The 18,794-nt window shown below is 37.5% G+C and overlaps 2 protein-coding genes across 3 annotated transcripts in view; one reads left to right on the top strand and one right to left on the bottom strand.

Annotated features, from left to right (window-relative positions):
- ccr6b (chemokine (C-C motif) receptor 6b) overlaps nucleotides 1-3,549 on the top strand; it is an 8,459-nt gene extending 4,910 nt beyond the window's left edge. The window contains exon 2 of the mRNA XM_015049832.1: nucleotides 1,377-3,549. Coding sequence (XP_014905318.1) covers nucleotides 1,386-2,495 — 1,110 coding nt within the window. The 5' untranslated portion in view covers nucleotides 1,377-1,385 and the 3' untranslated portion in view covers nucleotides 2,496-3,549. The remainder of the gene's footprint in view (nucleotides 1-1,376) is intronic.
- A 7,517-nt stretch (nucleotides 3,550-11,066) lies between these two features.
- pxdn (peroxidasin) overlaps nucleotides 11,067-18,794 on the bottom strand; it is a 53,067-nt gene continuing 45,339 nt past the window's right edge. For both annotated transcript variants that reach the window (XM_015049833.1, XM_015049834.1), the window contains 6 exons: nucleotides 18,205-18,339; nucleotides 17,898-18,106; nucleotides 16,735-16,846; nucleotides 16,485-16,617; nucleotides 15,515-15,628; nucleotides 11,067-14,154 (listed from right to left, as the gene is read on the bottom strand). In XM_015049833.1, coding sequence (XP_014905319.1) covers nucleotides 14,011-14,154; nucleotides 15,515-15,628; nucleotides 16,485-16,617; nucleotides 16,735-16,846; nucleotides 17,898-18,106; nucleotides 18,205-18,339 — 847 coding nt within the window. In that variant the 3' untranslated portion in view covers nucleotides 11,067-14,010. The remainder of the gene's footprint in view (nucleotides 14,155-15,514; nucleotides 15,629-16,484; nucleotides 16,618-16,734; nucleotides 16,847-17,897; nucleotides 18,107-18,204; nucleotides 18,340-18,794) is intronic.

Raw genomic sequence — 18,794 nt, 5'->3', positions numbered from 1 at the left:
ATATATATATATATATATATATATATATATATATAGTATAAAGTTCAATCATCAAAATAAACCATGTCAAATTTCAAGAAAATACCCATAAAAGAAGCAATCAGTAACACCTTAGTAAACCTTTCACATTGCCGTCTATTGAAGATTTTCACTCTTTTCAAAGGTTTCCTGCCCTCCCCCAGTCATAAACTCAGTAGTTTTTGAGCTTTAGACGTGGAACTTTCTGATCTGCAGAATGTGTCACATTTTGTTGATCTACCTACACAACATTTTGACTGATAAACTTACTGTAAAAGATCACAGGTCGTGTGTGATAACCATTGTTATCTTTTTCTGAGATCAGATGAAGCACAGAGCTTCATCCTTTGTGTGCAGTCCTGAATGTCTTATTGGGCCAAAACTGGGTCAGTGAAAGAGAAAGGAAGAACTAAAGTAGAGTGTCAGTTGTTTTCTTATCTTGTGAAAACATGAAAAAGTAACAGAGATGATAAGTATTTACCAAGTTTGTGCAGGTTTAGTCAAAGAACTACCTGCCTTTCTTCAGGAAGCTGTTTAAGCTGTTTCCTCTTGTTATTGCTTCCTCAATTTACAGCTTTTGGTTTACTTCTTCTTGCAGATGTGTGAACTCTACTGTTACTTTGAAATCAAGATGATTTAGCAAAGTGCATTCTAAGTATTTGAAGAGAAGACTATTCAGATCCTCTATGCTGACAAAATTTAATTTTTTATTTTATATTAAAATAATATACTTGGCTCAATATGAAATATCAGTTGAGAGTTAAGTAAAATTATTTACGCATTGCTAGGTTGGCACAAATGTTATGTTTGATGATGGACCGATGCAAAGTAGTAGAAGTTGAAGAAAAATCATAGGTGGTTTTCAATATTTCTTACATTTAAAAATCTACAACTTGTGTCGGAAATTTACATTTAGCCCCATAAAGTGCGTCGATTGGTCTTTTCAATGTGTTATTTGTTAATGTTCTCTAACAAATCGCTGAGGTTTTCACAGAACAGTTTGATTTTTACTGATATTGCACAACACACAAGTGGAGTCAATGTACTATTGATTGCAATATTTTATTGGGGGGGTTCAGTGTGAAGGGGTTGAATACAAATCTAAAAAGTATAACTTGTAAAAAACAAACAAATCAGAAGAAAGAAATATTAAAATCATGTGTCCTTTTCCTTCCACTTCACAACTATGCACAACTTTATGTTGGTTTCTAATTTAAAATCTGAATACATTACATCAAAATTTGTAATTTTCATTAGTGTGTGTTGTCAGTAAAGCTGATGATGACGTAATTGGCTTTTCAGGCCAAAATGAAAGTAAAAAAACATTAACATTGGAATGCTTTTTTTTTTTTCTTCAGCTTGAAGTCATGGATAATGTAACTTTTGACGACTATGCAACCTGGACAGTAAATGATTCAGATGAGCTCTGCAGCTTCAGCCCTTCCCCTGAAGAGGTCCTCTCCCACACCTACATCCACTCCATCATCTGCGCCTTCGGGCTGATTGGCAACGTTCTCGTGATGATCACCTACGGTTTCTACAAGAGGACCAAGACGATGACAGATGTTTATCTGTTCAATGTGGCTGTGGCAGACCTGATCTTTGTGGTGGCGTTGCCTCTTATCACCCACAATGAGCAGAACGGGTGGCCCATGGGTTCTGTGGCTTGTAAGATGTTGCGCTCAGCCTACAGCATCAATTTATACAGCAGCATGCTGTTGCTCGCCTGCATCAGCGGCGATCGATACGTTGCTATTGTTCAAGCCAGGCGCTCCTTCGGTTCCCGGTCCCGCACTGTCCCGTACGGCCGTCTGATCTGCGCCGCAGTTTGGGTGTTTGCGCTGTTTTTGACTTTGCCTACACTTATCTACACTGATCTCTTTGAAGAACATGACCCGATGCTCTTTGAAGAACATGACCTGACGGAGTCTAATTCAACTTTGACCTGTGAGCTCAATTTCGAACGCATAATGACCGCAAAGCTGATGAAGGTGATGGTACCGAGCCTGCAGATGGCTGTCGGCTTCTTTCTCCCTCTTGTGGTTATGGTTTTCTGCTACTCAAGCATTATGTGCACCTTGCTCAAAGCCCACAACAGCCAGAGGCACAAGGCCATCCGGGTGGTTTGGGCAGTTGTTGTGGTCTTCATCATCTGCAATTTTCCTTACAATGTGACTCTCCTGATCCACACGGTGTCTCTTTTTACGGAGGGAAGCTGCGAGGAGAAAAAGACCAAACGTACGGTTCTGGCCACTTCCAGGAGCATAGCTTACCTCCACTGCTGCCTCAATCCCATCCTCTATGCGTTTATTGGAGTGAAGTTCAGGAGCCACTTCAGGAAAATATTGTCTGACCTTTGGTGCTTTGGCAAAAGGTACCTCTACTCTGCTCGCTTGTCACGTGGGACATCTGAAGTTTGCATTTCAGGCCTGAGAACCTCAGAGGCGTCAAACAACGCGTCATCCTTCAGTGCCTGACAGCCATGCAAGTAACCTCTGATTTGTCTTGTCCAGTTACTTTAGTGTAGTTCCACACATGTCAATAACAAAAAGAAATTATATTCAATTTATCATAAAAAATTAGGTTACCTGCCATTGTATGGTAACAGGCATTTTATCAGCCAGCGAATGTGAATGTGAGCCCCATGAGGATTTTGTTTTGGCTGGATGGATAATAAGTGGGCCTGAGCTCAAACTAAGCAGATCTTACCAGGGCATCAATTGGATATCAAGATCCTGATTGCATTCAGTTTAATTCCAAGTCAGTGTTACATAGAGTCGTTTCACAATAAATGTCTCAAGGCTAAAAAAGTTACCTTGAGAAATAATGACATTTAAAGCAGGCCTTAATGTCAAAAATGATCAAATGTTACAAGTCATAGAAATGGAACTGATACAGAGTGACATTCACCATCCGGTGCTTGTCTCCACTCAGCATACCTACAGTGTGCCGTAGTGCGACGTCTGCTCTTATCTTCTCCTCATTCTGCACCCTCTCTAAGAGTCATATACCCATTACATTGTTATCAAACGGTACGTTAAGCTCAATTTAATATTCAAATTAGTTTTAAAACTTTTCTATTTAAGAAAACCTAGCAGATTGCATCAAATCATTGACTGGCAGAGTTCCCTCCTTCTAGACCAGCTTATGCAAAGAAATTGCTTGTGTCGTGCTGTAGCCTTTACTGTAGTCCCTCATATCGAGGATCCCTGTAGTGACAGAGGAGAGGAAAAGCTCCTGGTAACAGGAAGAAACCTCCAGTAGAACCTGACTCAGTACAAGCCTCCATCTACCACGACCGACTGGGTCAACACAACAGAATGGAAAAGAAGAAAAAGAGGAACTGATACAGGAGTACTTTCCATGTTAATGAAAAATGAAAGGATAATTGAACAAAAGGGTTGTTGTTGTCAACAATATTTCAGCTGCTGCCCTCCTACAAGAAGGAACCACAACCAAAACAGAACCCCAGACCAGGTATAGCTTCTACAAAACAGAAACCTGTGAGAAAACTTAAAGTTTAACAGGTGAAATGACTAGAGGTTGGAGTCCTTGTCAAACGGTGCTTTTGACTAGAGTCCCAGAGGGTTAGAGCCCCAGTTAAACTACAGTTAAACGATGTTTAACTGAAGTCCTAAAAGGGGTGCAGGTTTTAATGTTTTTATCTTTTTTAATCTTTTTCAAAATCTTTCTCTTTCTCACTGTTTATTCTATGTCACATGCTGTTTTTATTTTAATTATGTAAAGCACTTTCAAAGGCCTTGCTGCTGAAATGTGCTATGCATATAAAATTTGATTGATTGATTGACTGCAAATTATTACAAGTGATATTCTGTTATTAAATATGATGTTCATGAACTGATAAGTATGAAAACAAGAAACTTTCAGAATATTTTTTTTTTCTTAGAGTTTCAAAGTAATTGTTTTGTACAGCGCTTTACTGACATAGACGGAGTTCAGCCCTGTTCTAACTAAAACAGCTACAAAACCCTCTGTTGAAAACCTGTAAATCTACAGCTAGTTTCGTTTTTACTCAGCTTAACATTACTCAGATAATGTCATTGGTCTTTTTGAAGTTGTTTTTTCTCAAACTGAGAAAGTCTAGAGGCTCCATCTATTATGCTCTTAGCACATAAGGGATAATACAACAAGGCCTGTGGATGGAAAATAAAGTGTTTTTCTGTATATAATTGCTGAAAACAATATATATTTTATTAGCTTTTCTCTTACTTTAGCAATANCCANTNTTATTCNTATTTNTTTTATTCTTATTATTGGATAAAATGTTCTTTTTAAAAATAACCTAAAGTAAGGTTTTAAAAAGTTAATGTCAGTTATTGTAAGCAATTTAAAACCACTCAGATTTAAAATGTTATATATATATATATATATATATATATATATATATATATATATATATATATAAATAAAAATCATCCAAACTTTAACAAGAGTTTGGTAACTTGAGGGAGAAATCTATTTAATGTTTCCTGCATGGAGTCTTCCAAGATGAAAATGCTTGTTTTGCCTCCTTATGTTTATCTCAATAAGCCACTGATCCAACGTTGGTTTCCCCCTAATGACGAAGACAGAACCTGTGGACAAAAATGGACCTTTTGGGTAGTGAAAGATGATTTCTTCAAAATTTGTGAAACAATTAAACAAATAACCAAAACATGTCAACTCTAATATTTTATCAAATTATGTTTGAAACTGTTTAAAGTTCATTTTCTCAGGGTGCCAGATAATAATATGCCCTTTTTAAATGACTGCTACTCAGCTTTTTTGTTGTTGTTTTTGTTTTGTTGACTTTTCTGTTTCTAATATTGCAATATATTTCTATAAATAAAAATTATACTTAAAAAACTGTGTTAATGAATGAATGAATGAATTAATTAGTAATCCACAACAGAATTTAAATGGACACATTTTTCAACAGCGTCTAGTTTTTATGACACAATCTCTTTTGGCCACAATGTCTTGTGTGCTAGATTTCAAATGATGATCATCATAATTTTTTAAAAATATTATTAAATTGCATTTTACACACATTTTAAAAACTTGTCAGTAATAAATATGTTTAGATTTCCTTGTACTATGTTGCCAAATTCATTTTGACATGTCTTTAACAAAGTTAGGAGTTTCTTCAAAACTCTGCATTATCAAAAAAAATAAAAAATATATTGAACATCTACATATTTGCACTTTCTATGTAATACTGGAAAATCATGTGAATAATTTCCTTCTTGAATGAAAACATGCTGCATATTTTTATGCAGCAACCAACGTGTGTTCTTTTAGCCTGTAATGCTTCAATTGCATCCAAAAATGTCCTGTGAAAACAGGGAACATGTAGCAAAATTTATTTATTTTTTTTATTTTACAATGGACGTTAACAAATTAAGTGGTTAAAAATCATTCACCAAAATAAAGAAAACAACAAGATTAAAACTTTTACCTAAATAGACTTATCTTTTCTGTCAGCATGCAAAATACCTTTTATCTGATGTCCTAAATAAAACACACGCAGAGAAAGCAGAAGTAAGGCCCAGCACAGTTCCAAGTCATGACTTTTGTTGTGGTGCACTCGCTGTGGAAAAGTACACTGTTTCTCACGCATCCTGCTTAGGTGGTGTGAAGCTGGTAAAACCTTGCATAAAGCGCACCAAAATATGGAATATTGAAATGGGGACTTCCAGTCAGACTCAGCAGAGCACCATATTGTCAATGCAGGTTTTATGTCTTGAACAATATGGGCACATGTGGGTACTTTCACTTCACAACCACACATCCCCGTAGTTGGCACTTTCCTTCCACCCACATAGCATCTTTAATGCAGCTTCCTGAAAATACAACCGCAATCCTTTTGAACAATGTAAATATTGAACTCACCGGAAATCAAATTCTTCGAAGGTAAAAATAAGGTGGTATGAAATACTTAGACAGGCCTGTTCCTCTTTCCTCGTCCACTGGAGGCCCTCAGAGAGCTGCTTTTAATTTAGGCCATAATTATTTTCAACCATTTAGATTCAGATGGAAACTGACAATATTTGTAGATAGCTTGAATCTCACTTTCAGAAGTTTTCCATCAGTTTGAAGCCAAATGTTTAAATACACTCTTTAAAACCACATATAATATATTTTTGATGGTTTGATATTTAATTATTGTCTATTTCAAAATGCCAGAATAATGGGAGAATTTTTCTCAACTTTCTTCAAAGATAAAAACCAACTGTTGAAAATGTGTAACTAGGTCACATTCTAGCACCTATTGATAGGTATGGTGGAGAATCTGTGATGCTAACCTCGGAAAGGCCTGGAATCCTTTCCAAGGTTCTGTAATACTTGTTAAAGTTCATGATTGCAACATGCCAGCATTTAATTTACTGGATTCTGCCAGTAAAAACCACAAAGTGTTTCTGGGGGATACTGATACCATAATTTTGATCAAATCTACACAGGGATGGTTCATCAGACAATGACTCAACCCTTTTGCATTTGCAACTCTGTTTCCAATTTGGGGGGAAAAAACAAACAAACATTCTAGCAGTTTAGGTTTTCCAGTTGTAAATTTAATGTGATTTATAGATTCGAATTTGTGCATTTTAGGACAGTCTCTAGAGAGATAATTAGCAAGATAAAGTCAGGATTTTCTTTCTTTTTTACCAATTAAATGACCCAAATATTAAGTTATTTTTATTTTTAGCCTGTTTTATCCCAACATTTCTTGCTGCTAGCATACCACATACACATTACAGTGAAAAGTGACTGTGACAGAGAGGGACTGGCAACAAGTCATTTCCTTGTCCCAAATATACTGATACCAGTAAAAGAAAAAGCCCAGATGAAAATTTACTTTAAATTAGCAATAAAAACAACAACCTAGCACATAAACGGGTTTGTTACCAAAGGCCCAACTGCAGCAGATTTCAAGAAAAAAAAATAAAAACTTTTTTTTTTTTTTCAATTTGTTCCTGTTGATGTTTGAAAGATTTGGGATTAAACAACCCAGTAAAGCAACACTACCTGCCCTGATTTTGACCCGTGACCACTGTTCAGGAATTTTGGTAAAATATGAGCCTTCATCTTCATGAGGGAAAACAAACCGGTAAAATAATATTTGCATTGCTGATTTAAAGCCCTCACGGCCACAGGCTCATTCCAGAAAACCTTCTTCCAGTTTTACCTACACATTTTGCAACATTTTGCTGCACTGGATGCTCTTGAAGGAAAACAGGTGGGAGGATAAGTGCACCTAAAGCAGACCACAGAGCCTTGTCAATAAAGGATATTTATTCCCATTAAACCATCTGTAAGTCCAAGATGAAGTCACTGCTTTTACTGTGAAACCACAATTGCGTGTGATTCACTTTCCTAAAAGTGCCAACAGTGGAAAAGCTTTACAGTAAAACCATGGCACCAATGAGTCATCTGAGTCAGGGGTTACTGTGTTATCAGACAATTTTGGGATCTTTTCTTTTCTTTTAATATAAATAAAATAGAATTCATTAAGACATGTTTAGCATATGTCTAACGTTCACTCAGTGTGAGCTAAACAAACTTTAAGAAACTTCAAACCACAGGTCAGGTCTTAGATTCCAATCTAAAAAGATCTAAAGGCCCTAAAAGCTGTGAGACAGCTTTTGATTTTTTTTGAATGAGTGTGCATTTGGCTGTGGGTTGAGTAACTGAAAAACCAAAATAATCAAGGAGTTCTGCAAAGACTCACATTAGCTTGTTCAAATGAAAAATCAGGAGATGATTGCAGACAGGAGGTCACCCCCACCAAGTACAGGAATATGCTCCAGGGAGAATCACAGCAGGATCCTGCCTCCATAGCATCCACATGGTGAACATGGTGAGCCAGGAAGGATCACATCACCATGTTTCAATTAAAATGCTGCCTGGCACCCGGATGCGGGGTTTCCTAAAGGAACACAATATCAAGACCACAATGCCTTCCCCAAACTGATAAACTAAGGAGATGAATAGTTAATCGGTTCACCACAACAAGCTGTATGACATTTTATCCACAACGGTTTCCTTTTCATATTCTCTGTATAAAAAGAGCAGTACTGTACTGCAGAGTTTACCCATTCATTGTGATTTTTAAGCAGATCCTTCTGCTGAAACTCTCATACCCATTCTTCAATTGTTTTTGCAAACAAACTGTAAAAAAACAAAAAAAAACAAAACAAAACAAAACAAAAAAAAATTGCATGTATCTGAAGCCAAAAACAATAGCAGGAATCCATCTCATGGCATTTACCTCTTGGTGAGGGGTCACAACTCCGTGCCGCCGCCCTTTGTGTCCTGCACTGCTAAACCTATTTCCCCTCAGCGGTGCTCCAGTTCTCTCCCTTTCATCCGCCTTCCTCTGGAAATGAGAGTGACGTTCCATTAGCGAGGGGAAAGAATCCCCCACCTTGGCGAGCGAGAGCTTCAATGCAGAGAGCCAATTGACTAAATGAAATTCCAACATGTGATGAGCGGGAAGAAGTAGAGAAAGGCTTGTGCAATTTCAGCCTGGTTTTGTCAAGACTTTGAAAACCACAATACTCTTTTTACTGTAAGAAACACTTTGAGAGATATCTATTACAGACAGATATTTTAGTCTAATTTTGCCAACATTGTTGGTTTGTTTGCACAATTTCACTAATATAAGTGTAAAAGAAAAAAAATCTCAAATCAGCTACAAACAAAGAGCACATGCTCTAGTTTAGATGTTAAGGTAGGTTCTATGTTGTGAGGACTATAATGATCTTTTCTGCTCCCTAGAAAGATTAAGGCCCCTTTATCTGTGCTGCCACTGGAAATTTCATTTACTGGACCAGTTTTCCATCCAGCTGGTCTGTCCATACAATCCCTTGAAGGAACATGTTGTTACTCAACATAATTTGTGAAATATGTTTTGCTTTGGATGTTTTCTGATGATTGTCTTAGGTGACTACATTATCATTTCCAAAAGTGAAACAGGGTCAAATGTCCCACATGTAGAAGGTTTCCCCTTAAGTTTATACATGCTATGACATCGTATAAAATTGCAAATGTGGGAAAACATTTCAGATGTCAGTTAAAATGATTCCTCATGTGTCTTTGTTGCTGCATAATACGATTTCCACACTAATGTGTCTAGGGAATGCTTCTATATGTCAAGCTTTCCACATTTCGTTTTGCAGTGTTTCATATATTACCACATTAAATATTTTCCACATGTAAAATGTGAAAAATGTTTAGCTTTTTTTTTTTTTACATGTTTCACTTGTAAGATAACACACGTGTTCCCAAGTGAACCTACTGTAAATGACATGACACAAACTTTATAGTTCTGAACATAGTCTCTTTCTAAACTAAAATATTTGTTAAAGATAATAAATAAGTAGAAAGCAGTTGTGTTTCACATATTTACATTTGACTATAGTGTGTAGTCTCACACTCACATTTGATCAGAGATGATAAAGTACATGGTTTCGCCTCAAGAGCTACTATGGAAGAAAAGAAACCTGAACTAAATCTTTAACAATATGATGGAAAGCACCTATGAAAAAGAAAACATTTTGACCTCATTACATCTAAGGGTAAAAATGAGGGCATGTCTAAAATATGAGATGTGTTTTATCCGCATGAGCTAACCAGGATGAAATTTTAAGAAATCTGCCCAGATGTTGGAGACATACTTCAGTCTGGACTGAAAGAGCTGGAGCAGACATTTGGCAAACTGTGAAGTCTCCAAAGTGCATTAACATAAAAAACAGCGGGAAAACCGAAAAGTGAATAACTCGCAGCATTATGCAGCAGTGGTTGTGTTATGCAGTAGTGAATCCTACAAATGAAACAAATGCATTACAATCCAATCAAATTGATATCAAATTTATTTTAATTTTGTTGATTATGCCTGATGAAAGCAGATTTAAATTTCGCTTATAACCGTTTCTTGTGCCCCCTTTCCTGCCAGATTTTCTCTCCACTCCGTTTCCATTATTATGTATGGATACAGAACTCTGTTAACATCCAGGATCAATAGAAAATGATCTTTTGTGACTTATAGCAAGTGTCAGTGACTGAAGGCCAGACAACTATTACGTCAACAAATTTATGTAATATTGTGGTTTCCAGAGAATCAGATAATTTATTTTGTCAAAATAAATTAAACTACTAACTTAAATACTTTTAATATCCAAATACAATGTTTATATGTAATATGAATTTCATGTTTTGAAATAAATTAACTCTTCTGCTGTGTCCTAATTTATTATGATTGACTCTTTTTTTATATTTATGCACCAAAAAATAAACAATGTAACAAACTAATTAGCAAGTATGTCATTGCCATTAAGGTGATATAACCAGTCTTTGGATTTAGTGAACAGTTTCTTTTTCACATAAGGTCAGTAGGGTTCGCTTCTTTTGTCCTAGAATTTGGTATTATTTGATATTTGGTATCCTTTTTATATTTACTCAGGATCTGTTTTTGATAATTATGGTATGTTTGATGCTCTGAGATATTCTAGCGTAACAAAGAAAAGGCAAAAACAAAAGAAAGCTGAACAGAGGCAAAACCTTTTAGCAGCACTGTTTCCTTTCTGATCATTTCAAATTGCAGCCCATTTATATCAGGCCAAATGACTTGTTTAAAAGATGATTGAAGCAGCCTCATCAAACCATCATAACTATAATTTTCCAACTTATTGTAGGTATTAAAAGCTAAAACTCCCTAAGACAAAAAAACAAAAACAAAAAAAAACACAAAAATGACAAAGAAATGGCTAAGGTGCAAAATAATCTGATGGATTTGCACATCAAGATTTAACACTATAGACTAGAACCATATTAGAGAATTCCCATACACACACAAAAAAAAAATCTTTTGAAGATTTTTAGAACCACTTATCAAAACCCCTTTTTCAGATTTTTGTAAAGAACTACCAAAATGAGTCTGATGTGTGATGGATGAGTTTAGAATGACAAGTCTCAATGATCTCATTTGTTTTCCAGCTCTAGGCTCCTGCAAAGCACAGGGAAAAGAACAAGCGGTGACATGTCCACAGTGTAATGGAAACGTGGCTTTTTTTTTATTATCACTGTTGAAAGGCATACATTACAGTGCAAACCATTCTTTGGCAAAAGTACAATACAACTGTCACGATGGTTCCTAGTACGTCCTCGTTGACCGCTGGGTGCTGGGACAGTGTGTAGGTAAAGCATGTCCAGTCTTGCAGGGCAGTGCATTCCATCGACGCCTGGAAGTTTTTCAAAGGGGAAAAATAAAAATGACCAAAATGAGCCAGATATAATACAATGCAGACTGGTGAAGGAGTGCTTTGGCCCCCTTGCCAAAAAAAATGCATTTAGTCTGTTGCTGCAGAAACAAAAACTGTAAACATACAAAAATGTGCAAGCATATGATACCAGTGTGACTGAAGCCACCAAGTCATCTGAAACCATTAAAATACTGGTGAGTACTATTTGTTCTCAGTGACAGATGCTTGCTTCAAATAGAACCAATATGTAGAGGCACTTGGAAGTACAACACAATCAGACAATGCAAGCCAGTGCAGAATGAATGATGAGTGGTATTTTTATATGTACAGTACATACGTAAGGTCCAATCATGAAATGTGCCCCTCCCCCATCATCACCCTCACTCCTCCTCTCATATGGCTTCTATTACAGTGGAATGAGGGTCAGAGGGCTGGAGGAAGAGAGAGTCTGCACTCTACGAAGTGACGTCAGTTCAGACTCCAATCTTCAATACGGCAAGAAAACAAGAGTGGGGTCAGCATTCCATACACTGAAATCTGTCCTTGGAGAAAAATGAGAGAGAGAGAAAAAAAAAAAACTAAAAGAAAGGAGGAGTTGAAGTTAAACACTAAAGAATGTGAGCATGCATGTCCTCGTAAAAACTGGCACACCAGAGAAACAGACAGAGCTTTGTAATTATGAATAAGGACTGAATGTGTACGAAAATAAAACCATAAGCAGCTGAAAAGTGAATACTGCCACGGTAAATTTAGCAGTACCAAAGGCTGCATCCAGATTTTTTGCAACATCCATACATAGTTTCATATATGCTAATTACATAATGTAAGGAATTACGCAATACTATTTTTGGCTTTAGAAGTTGAGGAAAGGACATTGGGAGGAAGTTCACAACTTTACAGATGTACAAGCATATATATTGGTTCGGTGCTTCCCAGAAACACAGAAAACAGGTGCATCTCAAAAAATTAGAATACTACTCATATAAGCTAAAAATGTTCTATTTCTCAATTCAAAATACAGCTCTTGTAGATTCATTACACATTAGGTGACATGTTATGAGTGTTTATTTTTGTTCATTTTGATGACTATGGCTTAAAACTAGAGACCAGTGATGTGGATGTAAAACTGCATTGCAGCATTTTTTTCTATTTATTTCAACAAAATCAAAAGTGACAATAAAAGGTATTAAAACTTTGTCACTCTTTGAAAAAACCTCGGCCTCACAATCACTGTGAAGATGGTGGACCTGGCAGGTGTCAGTACAGACTCACAAAGATGATTAGCGACAAAAAGGTCATTGCTAAACAAGCTGGCTGTTCATACAGGGCTGTTATCAAAGAAATATTTTTTTGAACATTGGCTGGAAGAAAAAAATATGATAGGAAAAGATGCATAAACTTACAGTAATGTATTCCTTGTTCTAAGCCACTCCAGAACCAGTAACAAAGTCAAAAGCTCGTGATCATGATATCAACGTCAGTGATTAGCCTGCTGACTCATCTGATTTAAACCCCATAGAGATCCAGGTGACATTCTCAAGCGGAAGATGAGAGACACCAGATCTAAAAATGCAAACAATTTGAAGGCCACTCCGAAAGCAACCTGAGCTTCCTAAACACCTCGGTAGAACCACAGATTGATCTCCTCCATATCACACCACATCGATAATGACTCATGCAAACTGAGTCCCAGTGCATATACACTGAACGTCAAAATCAGGTAAGATTCGATGTTTTTCCGAGGAACAGAATCATGGGTTTTTATTACCCCATGATCATAAAAATGAGCAGAGGTAAAAAGCTTCCAATGGCCCTACTGATATAAATTTACTTTTTGATGCCAATCTAATTTATTGAGACAGACCCGTAGAGTCGAAGAGGACAGTGCTGCAGGAGTTGCGTTGGGTTTCCTCCACAGATGAGTGCCTCCCTGCACCACCTCACCTGAGGCCCAGGAGAGAGACGGAAAAGCCGTCCCACGAACAGAAGAGCAGGTATCAGTAGACATGTTTCTTTTGCATTACAAACATTTTCGCAGGGCTTCACATTATTTTCACATGTAAGCATTTACATAGAAAAAAAAAAGAGGGTAAAAAGCAACAATATAAAGCACCAGAAAATTATTCAACAAAAGTCCTTGAATAAAATAATCCATTCAAGTCTGATGCATCAATAAAAGACATATTGCGTGTATATAGGTGGCTTTGTATACAAACGATAATACTTTAAGGTTCGTATTTAGAGATTATCTGGGAGTAAAAACAGGGAAATAGCACCAGTATTTCGGTATCTCTAACCTGAGAAATTTTTTTTTGAGACAACTGCTGCCTTTCCATCCATTCCCCTTTCCTGCTTTGTCAACGGCAACTGGTGTTGCATTTTCCCATTGAGAGCAAACAGCACCTCAGTGCCCGAGGACAGCTTTTTGTCCATCCTGTTTATATAATCCATTAATCTATTCACTGATACAGAAGTAAATCCATGGAGTGCCTGTTGACTTATTGCTGAACAATTTCAAACTGAACGCCGGGAAAATTGGAAAACAAGAAAAAAACAAAAATTGCTCCCCTGATTTAAAAAAAAAAAAAAAAACACTGAGAGGCTGTTGAGTTTGTCGAGGTCAGCCGTGGCTATGTATATTCCCATCTCCTCTTTTGATTTGTCTGATTTTTCTGTGGGTTTCAGACACTAGATTGTCAGGGTGTGAGGTTGTCGGGGAGGGTCCTGGAAGTTAATTGTGGTGGGTGTCAGCTTTTTGCCTCTTCTTGTCATCTTCCTCTTGGAGGCACACTGGGCAGCAGGCACCTTTTAGCTTGATGGGCTGTTTGCACTCTGCAGTTGGACACGACTCGATGAAGCAGGTCACCTGGGCATCCTGAGTGGAGGGGATAGTAATGAAATAGAAATAAAAGTAAAAAAAAAATAATCAGAAAAATCATTACAATCAAATGTTTGCACATCACCTGATAAGTACATAGAGTTCAGTTTGTTATCAGTACAAACCCAGGTGTTCGGTTAAGAGTGCACATCACTCTGACCGTGCCATCGTCATGGTGACATAAGGTAGTGGCAGCATCATGCCGTGGTGGGAAGATGAATTATGCTAACTGACACTCAACCCTGGAGGAGATTTCAGACTGGGTGGAGGTTCATCTTCCAAGTAGGACTATAATGCTATGATCTTTTTCAATTCTCTGATTATTTTTGGTCCTGTCATGCACCATATTTCATATGGAACATATTTCATTTCATTCTTATTTGTATTTCATCTTTAGCTTTTCTTTTAAAACTTTCTATTCTCTACTTTGTTTCCCTTTAGGTTTGCTTATAGTAGTCATTTTCCCTCAGCTTCCTACGCATGTTCCCCGCATAGTCCCATCTGCGTTCACACGACCAATCAACCTCGCCAGCATTCAAGGCTCTCACTTTCTGGAGTTCGACCCTCTTTAACCATTGAATAAGACCAAAAAAAAAAAAAAAAAAATGAAGCAAACAACAAGAGCTACAATTGTGTGGGTTAGATGACAGCATACCCATGTGATGGGATGGGACAGTCAAAGTAGAAACCTGAATACAGTTGAAAATTTGAGGCATGACTTGGAAATGTATGCTCATAGACCATCTAATTAGACTGACCTTCAACTGTAAAGAATGGGTAAACATCTCAGTCCCTACATGGGGAAAGCTGGTAGAGACATGCTCCAAAAGACTTAAAGCTGTAGTCAAAGCAAAGGGTGTGTTTTTTGAGGATTGACTCGGCTCGACTTTTAAGATTTCCATTTGTAAACAAGAAACAAAACATGAACATCAAATGGTTTCACTTAAGAGTAACAGTTTGCTTTCGCCTGCCTTTTGGGAGTCATCCTGAAAAGCCTCCAATTACACAAAACCGTATGGGAACATGAAATGGAGAAAAGACTTACTGGTGTGTTCGTCAGCTGTGTAACGCAAAGAATGAACTGAAAAGACGACACTATAAAGAGATCAGTAGCAGTAAGATTTACCATGAGGGAGGCATATTACAGGTGTGTGAAGTTACGGTCAGCTGGAAACAGACAAGGGATGAAAGACAGAAACGTGGCAAGAGACTGTGCACTGGGGCCAGGAAAGTGCAAGAGGCAGAAGGTGCTTTAAAAATAGGATAGACATCCCATCATCTGTGAGAAACACAGAGACACTGTAACGGGATCTGGTGTGGGGTGTGTTCTGCCTACTGCACATCAGCGTGCACCTACTCTGCATTCGCACGTCGAGCACGGGTCCCTTCGCCAGCGCTCTCCATCTGTCCGCTCGCGCCCGTCGCCGTCTGCGCAGGTGGACTTGTGCAGACGAGCTTCCAGTTTTTTAATCTGCAAAAACACAAGAGACAGCTGCAATTTACCAATGTGACAATTTTTTGCGGGACAAAAATGAAAGTGGTAAATCAAAACCCTCAACTAATGGATAAAATGCTCTCGTGCATCAGAACAGATTTTCTTTGCAGACGGCAAAAGCGAACAAATGTCTGCTGCAGGAAAATCTATGATCCCTTTCTGCTGTGCATTCCAGGAAATGCAATGTATGCAACAGCCAATTCAATTCTGAATACGCAGGCACATTGTTTTCATGTGTAACTTTTTAATAATCCCATTGGGAAGTAATAAAAGAAAGAGTTTCTTTCTTTCGGAGGTTTCAGAGGCTTAAATTTAGGCAAAATGCAACGCAAACATGACATCTGCAGTTAAAAATCTGACTGAACTATTACTGGAGAATACTCGGTAAAGTTAGAAGAAGTCAGTCTAAAACCTTATTTGTTACCATACTTGCTGTCCTAGATAAAAGCTCAAAGTTGAGGTTGTCTTGTGAATTAGAGTCCACATCCTCATGATTCCATTTTAGTTCAGGCATTATTTAAGTTATTTTTCATGTTAGTTTCTTTTTTTTTGCTTTTATTAGCAGGACATGGAAGATAAACATTTCAGGTAATATCAATTGTGTTTTTCATGTAAGATTCTTTTATGTTTTCATTAAAGACAGCAACATCTTACATAAAGAGTGCAAACCAATAAGTCAGAAAGAAAAGCTTCATGTTTCAAGATCTTATTGTCATGAGTAGTTATAAGCAAAAGCTGTTGAGCTCTTGTTGGATTTTCTGCATGAAGGAGGCTTGTTGCATTTGTTGCCAGACTGAAAACTCAAATAGTGTCAGTGTGTGTCCAAACGCACCTGTTTCCTTAAGCTTGTGATGGTCTTCTGCATGTCTGAGACAAACTCCTGGAAGTCACCAGCTGAAGGTTCACTGCTCAACTTGGAGCTCAAAGTGACATTTGAAAGACTGTTTTGAGATTCTTCCAGAGGGCTGGAAAGACGATTGTAAACACATTAAAAAGCCATAAGCTCACGTAGGTTATATATATCAGTGATATTCTGGCTATGATTGAAAAATATTCAATGAGGAAGATTCAGTGTTTGCTACCTTGTGTCCTGAATGCTGCTGTCAGGTTTCTCCTCCTTGTAGCTGTGCTCAGCTGATCTTCGTCCCCTGAAGTGGTATGACAGGGCATTGAACTGACCCTTGGTTCTGCAGTCTGATGGAGAACAGGTTCAATCAGAAGCTGAACAGACAAGTCCAGTTTTTCGATTCTATTTATGCAGCAATACGCAATCCATTATAAATAATATAATCCTCATTGGGCCCCAAAAACATTTCCAAACCAAACACCCTGAAGGTGTCTGTGACACCAAAATCTTTGTAAAAAAAAAAAAAAAAAAAAAAAAAGTCCTACATCTGAGGTTTTCAAGCTTCATGCTAAAAAGTCCAAATCTGATCTCCAGATAACATCAAAGTTGTACAACTTGCAGTGAGTAAATACCTTTAATTAAGTCTTCTTGCAGTTACAAGCAAAATAAATGATGTATTCTTTCAGAAATTGTTTGTGATCCTAAGGTGTTAAAAGTTTCACAGTGAAGTTTATTTAACACTCAATTTTTTTCATAATGACTTTCCATAACTAAGCTTTGAAGCTACAATTATGAATTGCTAGCGTTGAAGGAGGGGCTTTGGGTCTCTTCAGTGGCTCTCTTTTAAAGTGAATTGTAAAAGCTAAACTGAGACAAAGATTATGCCCAGAAAACCTCAGATTTCTAAGGTCTTATCCACAAATTACAAGTTTGAAATGGTTTATGTTTCTGAACCTCGAATTGAGTGATTCCATCTGTGTTTTATACATTGCAGAAATCAAAGTGTCCTAAAAAAAAATAAAGCATGAATGAACTTGCCATTTGGTTCTTGTTGCTACATAAAATGTATTTTTCCAGCACAAAAAAATTACTGACAAAGCTTAAATTGAAAGAATACTGCTTGATGCATCATCCTGTTGGACTTCAATAGTATTGCTATAACATGTTATAACAATCTGTGTGCTCTACTTAAGCGCAGATTTCAAAGGTCTGTGAACATCACAAAGCTTTATTGACTGCATCCTGCAGTCAGCGTCCATGATATATTTTACGGTACTTGCCAGCACAGAATAAATCTGGCAGTTTTTATCAGGACTGATTGGCTTTTTCTTTTTTTTTTTTTTTTTTTTGGGAAACATAGTCAAAGAAACCGCGTAAAATTGATTTTGCTGGTCTTACCTTCACAGCAGTCCTGCCACATCCGCAAGTCGATCTGAGGAACATCATCACAGCTTCCATATCCGTGGGGCAGGTCGGCCACTGCGAACACGTCCCGCTGCACCCGGGTGATGTTGTCTCCATTGTCACACACGACTCGAGCTAAGGACGCTTGCTTAAGCTGTGTCAGCTGTGCAGGAGTGAACACGCCTGGGTTTTCGTACCAGAACCTAATCGAGACCCAAAGACATGATGCGGCACATGACGAAAATAACGAAGAAAATTCTGGTCATATTTCTGTATGTCTGTGTGCGTGATGCTTCCTTACCGGTCTCCATCTCGGACACGCTTGAATTGCGTTGCGAGCAGACACATGAGGGTGGGACCCAATCTACTGCCAGGGACCAGATCTTCAGCCATCAGCGCTGGGAACAAGTCAATGTTGAGAGGCGTACCGTATAGCCTGTCATACAGGGAAAGCTGTCAGTGCAAAAAAAAAAAAAATACTGAAGCCACTCTCACCACATAATTAGGACATTTATGTGGATTCTGAGTTTAAAGGAATGTTTAAATCCTCACATGTTTTACAAAACTACAGATGCAGAGAAATCTGATGTTGTTGAATTGAAATACTCTGACCATTGAAAGGCTGCTCAGAAACTAAATATTTTATCTTGTACTAAGAAACTGCATTCAGTAAATGCACAATATGCAAGTGGTGAGTTAAGACAACTCAGTTAACTGTTTGCACTGTTTATTTGTAAATTGTTACTATAGACCTTAAAGATAGTGTAAGTTGTGAGCTTTGTATTTTTTTTTTCAAACATTAGTGAAATTATGTTTAAATGGAGAGAGAATGTCATCTCTGGTCCCAGTACTGATATTATGTGGCTCTGGTATATATCATAATTATAATTT

This window comes from Poecilia latipinna, unplaced genomic scaffold, assembly GCF_001443285.1.
Source record: "Poecilia latipinna isolate Pla-1442-1.1 unplaced genomic scaffold, P_latipinna-1.0 Scaffold961, whole genome shotgun sequence".
Taxonomy (NCBI): Eukaryota; Metazoa; Chordata; class Actinopteri; order Cyprinodontiformes; family Poeciliidae; genus Poecilia; species Poecilia latipinna.
This window is presented reverse-complemented; position numbering and strand designations above follow the sequence as displayed.